At 34.3% G+C, this 12,779-nt stretch overlaps 1 protein-coding gene and 2 non-coding genes across 19 annotated transcripts in view; 1 reads left to right on the top strand and 2 right to left on the bottom strand.

Annotated features, from left to right (window-relative positions):
- Positions 1-12,779, bottom strand: part of bt (projectin protein bent) — a 156,533-nt gene that overhangs the window by 79,093 nt on the left and 64,661 nt on the right. For 14 of the 17 annotated variants that reach the window (XM_089710305.1, XM_089710316.1, XM_089710304.1 and 11 more), the window contains 16 exons: positions 12,241-12,379; positions 11,657-11,871; positions 11,226-11,557; positions 10,966-11,149; positions 10,602-10,726; positions 10,151-10,328; positions 9,868-9,992; positions 9,461-9,487; positions 7,645-7,804; positions 7,320-7,453; positions 6,090-6,261; positions 5,246-5,397; positions 4,734-4,884; positions 3,620-3,728; positions 1,104-1,300; positions 260-401 (listed from right to left, as the gene is read on the bottom strand). In XM_089710305.1, the coding sequence (XP_089566431.1) occupies positions 260-401; positions 1,104-1,300; positions 3,620-3,728; positions 4,734-4,884; positions 5,246-5,397; positions 6,090-6,261; positions 7,320-7,453; positions 7,645-7,804; positions 9,461-9,487; positions 9,868-9,992; positions 10,151-10,328; positions 10,602-10,726; positions 10,966-11,149; positions 11,226-11,557; positions 11,657-11,871; positions 12,241-12,379 (2,542 nt within the window). The remainder of the gene's footprint in view (positions 1-259; positions 402-1,103; positions 1,301-3,619; positions 3,729-4,733; positions 4,885-5,245; positions 5,398-6,089; positions 6,262-7,319; positions 7,454-7,644; positions 7,805-9,460; positions 9,488-9,867; positions 9,993-10,150; positions 10,329-10,601; positions 10,727-10,965; positions 11,150-11,225; positions 11,558-11,656; positions 11,872-12,240; positions 12,380-12,779) is intronic. The other 3 variants (XM_089710309.1, XM_089710315.1, XM_089710313.1) reach the window with 1 other exon arrangement.
- Positions 2,846-3,007, bottom strand: LOC149477788 (U1 spliceosomal RNA). Its single transcript, XR_016317584.1, has one exon. It is a non-coding gene; the product is annotated as a U1 spliceosomal RNA (small nuclear RNA).
- LOC149477787 (5S ribosomal RNA) lies at positions 4,261-4,379 on the top strand. The gene has a single exon (XR_016317585.1). It is a non-coding gene; the product is annotated as a 5S ribosomal RNA (ribosomal RNA).

The following is a 12,779-nucleotide window of genomic DNA, read 5'->3' as shown; positions in this document are numbered from 1 at the left end:
TCTTTCTCTTCTTGTCTCTTTCAGGTAAGAATTTAACACATGTGTTTACGTTTATATAAAAAAAAGACGGGTTGCACTCCGGGAGTGCCGGCAGAAGTGAAAACTTGATTATTAACGTTGAGCATGTTTGATATCCATCCGTCTTACGCTTCGATCGATCGATTCGATCAGGTCACGTGTCCTGACGCGAGTTTAAGATTTTATACCCAACGCCGCTAAAGAAGTTTTCACTTCAAAAAAAATTAATAATACTACATACCTGCCAACCCGGACCCACTTGCCGGTGGCCAGGTCCATCTTTTCCACCTCATACTCCTTGACAGGGGAACCACCATCGTCTTCCGGTTTCTCCCACCTCACCTTGCAACCTTCTGCGTGGACGTCTGTCACTTCTAGTGGTCCTGGGTGAGGAGAATGTTTGGTTAGTGTGGAAAATTGTACTTTTTTTAAGCTATTGCATAGCTTCTATCGCGGGCCTTGAGCGCGGGGACCGAATCCAGAAATTCCGTAACGAAAAAACCTCACGCTCCCCACGGGTACGAGCGCGGAGGTGTGGCTTGAAGGCATAGCATGCAATAGCTTTACCGCGGCAGTCCCCGAGTGCCATACCGCACACGTCTTCTTGTTGTATGGGAGTAATTTTATTGATGTTATAACATGTTAATAAAATATATACCTTCTTCATATAAATGTGTTCAGGCACTTCATTAATTTTGATTCGCAAATGCAAGCTTTTTAGACTTATGACCAATATAAAAATGTGACAATGTACAAATGTACCTATGTACCTATGTACCAAAATACCAATATATAAAAAACATAAAAGATCGAATACTTATAGATATATAAGATAGTTAAACACCAATTTATTGGTAAATGGTAAATTATTATTTTTCTGTATTTTGTCTATTCAAAAGCGCTTCTAAACGAAGTCTTGTTGAATAAATGTTTGAGTTCAAACATGAATGCAAATAAATGCAAAAAATGCAAGAACGTGTAATCGGAGCAGTAAGACAATTTGCAAAACTACACTATTTGAATTAAATTAAATATATATTTGAAATTTCTTTTTTTTTCAAAATTACACTATTTCTACAACTTACCTTTAGGCGAGCTAGGCTTGCTGAGCACGGTCAGTTCGACCGTCTCTTGATCGAAACCGTTACAATTTTCAACACGCAGCGTGTATTTCCCAGTGTCGCGTCTCACCGCGTTCACGATTGTAAAGTCCGTGTGGTATTCTTGGTTCTCGATCTTGATGCGCTCGGTGTTAACCAGCTTTATGTTCTCGCGCCATGACCTGTGAAAATTTGGTGTTAATACGGCATATCCTACTTGCTACTAATATTATAAGTTTGTAGGTTTATTTGTTCATACCTTCACGCAAAAACTACTCCTCCGAAAATGAAATATGGAAATATGAAATGAAGATTATTATTAATGAGTAAAAATTAGCACATTAACTTATACGAAACTTATATGAAATAATGTAAACTGTAAATTAAAGACATTTTTTTTAGTATTCACTCGTAAGATATAGTTATTACTTATTAGTTACCACAGATAACTTTGTATGTATGTACAAGTCATTTCACTTTAGAAAGGACATGTCCAAAAATGTATGAACCAAAAACCCAGAATCGACAGGAATGAAACGTATACCAATGGATTCGCATTGAAGTATAATATAATATTACCAAGGGGGCAACTCCGAAATCGTTATAGTATAGGAGCTAGGAGCAAAATAAAATAACTAAGAAATTCCTTAAAAAACATAATATACATAAGTTTCCGTTATGTTGTGGCTTAATATGACGACGTTATAATGTTTTATCACTTGGGTTACACATAATAAATATCATATTTTACAAGAAACGAAACAAAAACGTTAAAGCACAACATAACAAAAACTCTCAATTTTGTAGTTTTGTTCTTTTATTTTATAGATACTACGATTGTTATAGTATTATAGTAATTCTATGGCTAAAGATTGAAAAAAAAATCTGTATAGTATAGGAGCTAAGAGCCAAAAAACAAAGTGAAAAATCGTTTGAAAATAATAAAAACTCGTTATGTTGTGTGTTAGAATATCGTTGTTATTCATTTATTTTTATAATTAGGTCTAATTTTATTAAGTTGTATTAATGATATTATAATCTACCTATCTATAATAGCAACTACATTCGAATCTACAACAAATTGTGTTACACATGAATGTACCAGCAAAAGCAATTAATCAATTAAAATTAAAATTATAATAACAAAGATAATCTCATCCACATCATAATAATATTCAAACGATTTTTTATTCAGTTCTATTGTCTTTTAACTCCTATACTATACCTATTATTATTTTTTATTTCCAATCCTTAGCCACAGAATTAGGCACCAATAATACACACAGTACTATAGCAATTGTAGTATCTTGAACCAAAATAAAAACTACTACTTAATAACGGAATCTTTAGTCAGTTATGTTGTGATTGAACATGATGTTATTATGTTGCTGTTGCTTTTAAAATGTGTTGATGATAATTATCATGTATAACACAAGTGATACAACATTATTATAACGTCATATTAAGCTACAACATGACGTAAACTTATTTTTTGATTTTTTAAACGAATTTCTTACTTATTTTATTTTGCTCCTAGCTCCTATACTATAACGATTTCAGGATTACTGCTTTTGCTACATTATATTATATTTAATTACCAATCCATTGGTATACATTTCATTCCTGTCGATTCTGGGTCATTTTTTGGACATCTCCTTTATAACACTAATAACCAAGATCATCAATTTTATTCTTTTAGTAACTTCACGTTACTCAATATCTTTATAGGGGGACGGCGCGTACGCAGTCCCCACTACCAAAAATTACGCGTCCGAGTTATCCACATTAGGGATAATCGCAGAGGTCAACCCCGCCGCAGTGCAATGGCGGGGCCTCGCTCTGGGGGAACCGCCTTCCTGATCACGGTGTCCCCTACGCCAGGTAAGTATGCTTTCGGACGGTTAACTCGATCTATTTACGTGTTCGGAAAAAAACTTCTATAGCGCGATTTAAAATTGAGCATAAAGCGTGTAGTGACATCTAGTTGTTTCATTCGTAAGTTTTGTACCGGTGAGGGACGCTACGCTGCTATTATTATCCTTTGGTAACTTGACGCACGCTCCGTTTGCGTTAGTTTCACATACGTTCGATAGATGGCGCTTTAAACACTATTGAAATGATTTTCATGTAATTTATAAAGCAGGGTGTTTAATATTTTATTGTGTATCTATTAAATAATTTTAAAACTGTAATAGTAGATAGGAATTATATTCATCTTTTACTAAATTATCTCCTAGCTTGAATCTCATTTGCGAATTCATTTGTTTCAATTTTTTTCAATTTAATGAAATAAGGATTATGGTCTGATCATTATTATTATGCACTTCATTAATGAATAGTCCTTATCATCATCACTTTATTCATCATCCAGCTTCCTATTTCATTTCCACAACAGAGATATTAAAGCCAAATTTATTAATTGAGCTACTAAACTATTATTTATTGCTTGTTAATAACATGAATTGTATATAAATAAATGGATATATTATAAATAGAATTACCAAGTCATCTCCGGTGGCGGTTCACCGATGACGTCCACAGACCACTTGTGCGTGCGGCCCGCTTTGATGATCACCGACTTGAATGTGCTGCGCTCGATGCGCGGTTTCACTGGAAAATAATTAAATATAAATATACGTATTATATCCGCCAACTCGCACTTGGCCAGCGTGTTGGATTATCGCCTGTACCCACCCTCATAGGAGGCCCGTGTACCAGCAGTGGGAAAGTATATGGGCTGATGATGATGACGATATGTATTATGTAATAAAGAAAAATAAGTACTTAGTATAATGAAATAATTTTTATTATTAATTTTTATTAATTATTTATTATACCATAAAGCAATATGCCTTATAGAAAAATAAGTAATATCGTAGTATATTATTATTAGTCTGTGGTAATATCATGTTTTAAATATTATCTAGTATACAATTTAACGAATATTATTTTGGTAACTGGTGGAGGTCTAACTTGTAGAAAAATATAAGTTTAACACCTATACCTAGAAGCTATGTCATAAAAAAATATTAATCACATTTGATAACAATATTTACTATTTATGTTATAAATGTTATTCCTCATCTTTGAATAAAACCTAATTTTAGTGTCGAATATGATTATAGAATTCTGTAGCACTATCGCCAACGTCCATACCACGTTGAATACACCGGTTCTCGTCCGATCACCGAAGTTAAGCAACGTCGGGCGCGGTCAGTACTTGGATGGGTGACCGCCTGGGAACACCGCGTGATGTTGGCTTTTTGCAATTTTAATTTAAAAATCGAAATTCTGTATTTTCTATTTTACTATACATAATTTAATATATGTTTTTTGTTTTGTAATATATCTTTTTTGTGGTTAAAATGGTGGATTCTTCACGTTGTAAAAAGTATGTACCACGTCTGTACCTTGCATTTGTTTTTCTTTGACTTTTATTTTTCTGTAAACTTACCAGGCTGTACCAAGAGCTACACAATACACAAATAATACACAATTTTCTTTAGACTTTTATACAGAATTTATACTACTTAATTTCACATACCTTACCATTTCCTATAAAACATAATAATATGACCAATTTACTGTTTAAAATGTTAATAAAATCAAACTTACAGTTCCTATGCTTGCAGAGGTGGTTGTCAGTGGGTTCGGAGGCATCACCGACACCAGCCTTGTTGTAGGCCTTCACTCGGAACTGATAGATCATCTTCTCTTTTAGACCTTCCACCTTCGCCTCGGTTTTGGTGTCCGTTGTTTTTCTCACCTGAAATGTTCAATTACAATTTTATGATCTTATAGGTAGTTATTTAAGTTTTCTTATTAGAAGCTTTCAAATCATGAATATGTATATTCTTTTGAAGTAAGTAGTAGTAAGAATTTAAAAGTGTTTCATTTATTAGTATTTCATTTATTATTTATCCTAGTTATTCCTCAATATATATTAGATATCTAAGTTTTTCTGAATAAAATAACAAACATTAATTAATTTATAATTAGATACTTAATACAATCTTTAAGTCAGCATTTACAAAATATTATATTCATTTATCTTAAACAAAATGTTGGCATCAAGCCAGCAGCATCTGAATCCAATAATAATTAGGTAATTACATAGATAAGCTTACCTCAATCCAATCAGGTGAGAATTTGTCTTTCATTTCAATAACATAGCCGAGTACAGGGCGGCCACCGTTGTCTGTTGGCGGCTCCCATTGCAATGTGACCGACATGTTGTCATAATCGATGATTGTAGGCTTGCTTGGGGCTTTTGGAGGATCTGTAATACAAGAACATTCGTTTGAAACGCATATTCCGTCAAGTATTGGATGCTCGAATTCTAAAGTTGAAGTTTATGGATGTTGAAAATATTGTATAATGCACGATCGTTTTCATTTTTAATTTTATACGCAAATAGTTATATTTTAAGTTTTAGTTATTAGTTATCACAGCTGATCAATGTTTAATGTTTACAATGTTTCGCGGGCTTTACAAAAATTTTTTATCTGTCAAAGTTACAGCTGTCTCGCAAAAACCCCCATATGGTGCGTTCCGATTGCAAACATTACAAAACATGAAGAACTATTGAATAATACGCAATCACTGTAAAACTTATGTTATAAAATACGAAATTGTTGTTAAACTTGTAAGATGTTTGAATAAATTAAATTCTACTCGTTTAATTATTATTTGGTTCGCATCTTTTCAAATAATTAAAAAGTTGTGTTAGTTAATGTGGTGCATAATAATAATATAATGGCTAAGCGGATTTTACCCTTGTTGAATTTTATTTATTTTCGTCTGTTTACTAATATCAGCTGTTCAACATTTAAAAAGTAAAGAAAAAAGTTCTTTTGCGTAGCAAGAGTGAATCGTGAACAGTTAATTATATTGTATTACTAAATAATACCTATTAAGTTATGCAAATAAATTATTTTTTCGTTGAAAAGTTTATAAAAGGAGTTCACAAACCGTAAGGATTCTTCGCAACGATGAATCCATCAGTCTCCAAAGGTTCAGACTCGCCCTCCTTGTTGACGGCGCGAACCCTGAACTTGTACTTGTGGTTTGGCGTGAGACCCTTCACCGTGAACTCGGTGGGTTCGGGGCCTGTCTCACCGCATGGGATCCAATTGCCAGTGTCCTGTAAAAATAGGTATGATGGATAATGTTTACTAATAATAATTAGGTAGTAACTAGATGCTCAGTAAAATGTTATCAATGTACATTGTACAATAATTATTTTAGCAGCAGTAGTTTGTGGTCACTATAATTATTTATTAAAAAAAAAGACGGGTTGCACTCCGGGAGTGCCGGCAGAAGTGAAAACTTGATTATTAACGTTCAGCATGTTTGATATCCATCCGTCTTACGCTTTTTCGATCAGGTCACGTGTCCTGACGCGAGTTTAAGATTTTATACCTACCCAACGCCGCTAAAGAAGTTTTCACTTCAAAAATCTGTCTTAAGCCGCGTATAAACTAAGCGCGGCAAACCATCGAACATAGGCGCGCGCGGCGGCCGCGCACTATGTAGACGGGATCGCCGCGCGCGGCGACGCGAACATTGCCGCGCTCGAACGTGCCGCGGGGCAATCCGCTCACTGTCGGTTTTTGAGACCGCATCAAAGGAGCTTCAGGCGTTCGCTCGCGCGCCGTGTGGACGGTTTGTAGTTTTGGTGATTCGGCTCGCGCGGCGTCTACGTAAAAATGGACAACGAAAAGTGCCGTTTACTAATACAATTGTATGGCGCTAATGAATTTTTGTGGAACAGCTAATCCTCCCAATACCACAATAAATCGCTGAGGTATGATGTGTGGGTAGAAATCAGTAAGAAAATGGATATACCTATTCCTGACTTGAAAAAGAAAATGACTACACTTTTGGCGTCCTACAGAAGAGATGTTCGTGATGGATCGCCTGCCGCGCGCGGCAACTACATTCAACTTAAAATATATCTACATATTGGCTCGCGCAGCAAATAAACGTCAACTCTGGTCGAACATGGGCTCGCGCGGCTGCCGCGCTTAATTTATACGCACCTTAAACGCTTTTTCGATCAGGCCACGTGTCCTGACGCGACAACGCCGCTAAAGAAGTTTTCACTTCAAAAAAGTTGAAAATTATTTTACTGGTTTTATGGGTTTTAGGGGTTTTATGGTAAATAGTTTTTATATTATAATAATTAATTAATAAGCTTACCATATCGAATTTCTCGAGAGTATATCCGGTAATGTCGGAACCTTGGAAGTCGTCTGGCTTCTGCCATTTCACTGTAGCCTTTTCTGCGCGAATGTCTACGACTTCGATTGGTCCGTTGGGGCGATTAGGTTTGTCTAAAAATGGTGATTATATTTTTTAATACCGCGTTATTTACATTTATAAGTGACAAATAATTACATAAATTATAAAATCGAAATAATCTGAATACATAAATTAATAATTCTTTCGCATTGTTTTAATAAGGATAACATAATGAATATGTGATAGAAATATAATTTTTATCATGTCAATATAGACAACTTACCAAGTACAACAACATCAGCCAGACTCTCGCAAGTACCAGACGAGTTAGTCAGAACCAGCTTGTATTTCCCGCTGTCCGGTCTGGTCGTCTTCCTGACCGTCAGCACGGTGTTCCTCTCGTACTTGTCTATTGTGATACGGTCACCGTCGTCTTGGATTTCCTATACCATCATGGATATGAGATAATGCATACATTTGAGGTGGCACAGACGACGTGAATACGTTTCGAGTTGATGTATTGAGAATGGAATGAAGCAGTGTGATGATTCTGAACCATGGAAGTGTATCTAATCGTTGTTATCTATTCAACTTTTAATAGAAACATACCTGTTATGATGCTGAATAATATTACGGCATGTATCAAAGAAAGAATGATGTGCATAGGAATTAGGAATTGATTTAGTGATAATACTATGTTAGTAATGGAAAGACTTTCCAGTGTTACATATTGAACAAAATACGAGATGTACCTACTTGTGATTTAGATGAAATATTTGCGATACAAAGTACCTAGTAATGGAAAAAAATGTATAGGAAAGTATAGAATCGTTTGATATCTGAGTATGATGCTTTAAGTATTTTCATGTTTGCAAGTGGAGCTGTAGAATCAAAGAATGAAGTTTCTATGCAAATAAATTTGAAACGTATTCACGTAATAATTAATAACAAAATGTAACGGCGTACATCGAGTGGAAACGAAAATTCAACCACAACATCGAGTGTTTAGTGAGCATACATCGAATCGTGTTAAACTGAGAGAAACATTTTGATAGAGTCGCCAAGTCTTATAGAACTTGCTTTGTAATCATCAATTTTGTCACAAAAATAGCCAATTGGAGGTGCATTATAACTTTATTTTTTGTGTAAAGTGAGGTCTGAGAGTGATACAATCCATTCATCCTGACACAATATAATATCATGCTATGGTAACAGAATTTCGTTTTTGCACAAATTGCAATGTAAATACAGTCAAGAAAAATATAGTACATAACAAAGATTCAATCAACAGTAGCTACACTTTTTATCGATTGAACAAGTAGTGCTATATTTCTCCAAGAATATGCAAGTCCATGGACACGTAAAACTATTTAAGACCTCGACCAGCTTTAAACTTACCCTCCTTGTTCTTCAATACGACACGATATAATGTCGTGATTAGATATCGTGTCGTAACACAATATCGTGCTTGTATGGATTATTTGAAGAACATGTAATAGTGTAAAGTAATAATGCACCTTTATACATCGATTTTACAACATCGAAAGCGATCGTATCGCGTTCAGGGCGATTACAATAGTTTATTTATGTTTAACTGAATTAATATAACTTAAAATGACAGTAAGGGTAGTTTGGTTTCACTGTTATTTGAATGAAAACCATATTTGTAACGTGGAGGTAATAAAACGATCGGATAAATGAATATAGAATAAATGTTAATAATAATAGGTCACGGTAAATATTCAATAATTTTAAGAATTCAGCTAAACATAAATAGCGTAAACATAATAATTTTGACAGAAATTTAATTGAACTTCGAAATGATTTATCTTAAAAGTAAATTTTTTGTACATTAATTTAAACCAGATAGATCACTACATAACATGATTTAATTGGTGTATCTTCAAAATAAACTTTGTAACTGCAGTCAAAAAGGACCAATCACCTTTTCCGTTTATAAGTTTTTCATTCGAAGTTCAAATAAACGCATGCCATTGGTGTATAGTGATGTTAGCCACATTTCAGTGTTCAATAGAAGAGTAGAGAATGAGTTGTTTAGAACATTGATTGACAACATTTATTTGTATCACCCGTCTAACCTTCTCCGTGTACGCCTTTCCGCGTTTCTTTTGTTGGAATAAACAATAAAATAGATTAATATGGGAACTTCTTAAATTTGGTAATTTCATAACTGAAAATATTTTCGAAGCAGGGATATCTTATCAACTTATCTATTCAATAGCTATAAATTTACATAGACGAAATAATTTTGCCGAATGGATATTTTCCAAACCATAAAAATTTGCCAAAAAATCGAATCATGGTCTAATAAACTGCATCTCTCAAGTATTATCTATCCCTAATTATAATCTCCAAATTTGGAAACAAAACTACTTAGTTTAAAAATTCTCTTGATATCCGCAACGAAATTATTTTTCAATTGTTCTACAATGTTAGAATATACATTTTATTGAATGGGTATTAAATTATAAATTCCAGTTATTACCTCTTCACCCTTCATCCATTTGACCTCTGGTTCAGGCTCACCACCGTATTTGATATCGAACGTGATAACCTGACCCTTCTTGATGATCATACCCTGGAGTCCTTCACCGATTATGTATGGTTTCACTGTTAAACCAAAGAAATATCGATTATTTAAAAATTTGGGACCGTGTTGTAAATAAACAAACTTTCACTTCGCCATGTGAGTAAATCATTTTTCCCTATAATTTTAACTATTTTGCAGTCTAATTTAAGAACCTTAATTGTAAAAGCGTGAAACGTACCGAATCTGCACTTAGCAACGATAGGCTTAGTGCTGTCGCTAGGTTCACTAGGACCAGCCTTGTTAATGGCTCGAACCCTGAACTCGTACGTGCACCCTTCTTTGAGTCCATCCTGAGTTGCCTTCAGAACATCGCCTGATACTTCTACACCCTTCACCCAGTCCTTGCCGAACTTTTCCTATAATAGCAAGTGTTGGAAATAGTAAATGCCTGTTGATGTTTCGTTGATTATATTAATTCTATTACATTTATGTATTTTGTTAATAAATGCATGAAATGAACGTATACAGTGACTATCTATTTTCTTAAATACAGTTCTATTAAATAACAATACAAATTATATTAATTTATTAATCGATCTCAATAGACAAGATCATGTTAAATAATTTTACATTTTAAAATGTAATGTGGTATGGAGCTTTCCATAAATCATAAAAAATTTAAATCATACCTTGTATTCTATTTGATAGCCAGTGATGGGAGCACCACCATCGTTATCTGGCTTCTCCCATTTAAGATCCGCGTGATCTTTGTCCCAGTCAGTGAGCTCGATGCCCTTTGGTTTCGATGGCTCATCTAAATGGCATAAATAATATGATGTTATTGTTTTTTTAATCATGAAATAAGCTTTGTATTCCTATTTGGTAAAATCATCAAAATAACTAAAACAATGAGTAAACAGAAGAAATATTATTTCTGTTACTTTAAACAGAAAATGTGAATTTAGTTGAATTTATACAATATGTTCCATTTTATTTTTTTACTTCGGTGCTTATTATCAGTATAAGGATAATAGTACGAAATGAAAAACTTACCCCAAGGATCTTTAGCCAATACAGGTTTGCCAAAGATACCAGGCTCACTGGCACCGATCTTGTTAACGGCACGGATTCTGAACTTGTATGTTTTCTTTGGAATAAGATCCTCGACCTTGTATTTGGTCGGTTCACCATGTGCAACATCGGCCACTTGGTCCCATGCTGCTTTGAGTGACAAGTCCTGAAAATAGGAATGTTTATTTAATAATCAGTTTCCAGAAAAATGCAGTGTCTAATAAATTCTTATTATTATTTACCTGTCTTTCAATAATGTATTTGATGATTGGAGCACCACCATCATCTTGAGGTGCTTTCCATGTAACAACGCAAGATGTCTGGAAGATTTCTGTAACTTCCACGTTCTGCGGCGCTGTTGGCGCGCTCTGCATGATAATCGATACATCCTTGCTGTCTTCGCCCTGGGCGTTTGATAGTCTGATCTGGTATTTTCCAGAAGCTTCCCTGACTGGCTTCTTGATCTTAAACAAGACCTTCTCTTGCTCAACCACGGCTTCGACTTCTTTGTTCGGCAAAATCTTGCCATCCTTGATAAGTTTGGCTTCGATTTGTGTTTGACGGTTACCAGAAACTGCAAAGGATAGCGAATTTTAATTTTGCATTCAAATTTGAACTCTGTTGCAATTAACGTTTAGTATATTCTAGGTTTATTAACGATTTGTTTGCTTACTTTTATATGGCACCTCAATGACGAAAGGACTGCCTGCCGTGCCGTGGAATTCGTCGGGACACTCGATCATTGGCTTCGACTCTCCCTTCTTCACAGTCAACTTACAAGAAGAGGTAAGTTTTCCTGATTCGCAGACAATTTCACCATCGTCCTCCATTTCTAACTTGTTGAAGATCAGCTGGTGTTTACCACCACCCAGATTCTTGATCTCAATCCTTTTATGATAAAATATTGTATGTTATATTATTTATTCAACTATTGGATTAATTAGCGTGTGACTCGCGTAACATTTTTTACATTTGACTATTTATAATAAAACTTTTTAATGTTAAGTTTACGTTCATCACATCACATCTTTCACCAGCTTACATCAGTTTACGTTTTCTTTATTTTATTTTAATAAACATAATATTATTAAATAAGGTATACATAACAATGCAATCTAATTAAATGCCAATCAATGACTATCAAAGTTGAAAATAAAACTAACTTCGAAAGATGCGGGTACGAATCTAGCCTCATAAGTAATTTTTATCTAAACTAATAAAACTAACTCGTAAAATATAATAAACATGACAAAATACCTGTCATTAGGAACAATAGGTACTCCATTGAAAGACCAGACGGCTTCCGCGGTCTGGTCCTGCAGTTCCACTTCCAGTACGATCTTCTCCCTTTCAATTGCTTCAGTATCCTTCAACTTCTTGTTGAAGCGATTAGAGTCTGTTGAAATTTAAAACGTTATAATATTATCAAAGCTTTAAAATTTTGTTTCAAAGAAGATTATAACGAATTAACAAAGTGATAAGTATTAGCAAATCGTGTATGTTATTTACTCAATTCAGTTTCTGCTATATTTGTTTAATATGGTCTAGAAGCGTCTAACACGAATCACTTACTATAACATAGTCTGAAATAAATTCCAGTCTATTGTCTACAAATTGAAATCTATACCACTACGGAGTCTAGGTCCAATTGTTTAAAACAATAGAAAGGAAGGGATGGGCCCTTCCTTGCATTAATTAGTTAAATGATTGATAGTTACTTTGTGTCTTAAAGCGTAACGATAATTGCAATACTATGAAATATAATTACGTTATTCCCCCAAGTTTATAGTTAAAAA

This window comes from Colias philodice, chromosome 24 (genome assembly GCF_061535455.1).
Source record: "Colias philodice isolate Cphi_HAF_F1 chromosome 24, ilColPhil1 Martin Lab GWU primary, whole genome shotgun sequence".
NCBI classification, from domain to species: domain Eukaryota; kingdom Metazoa; phylum Arthropoda; class Insecta; order Lepidoptera; family Pieridae; genus Colias; species Colias philodice.
Note: the sequence above shows the minus strand (reverse complement) of the source record. Positions and strands in the feature narration are given on the sequence as shown.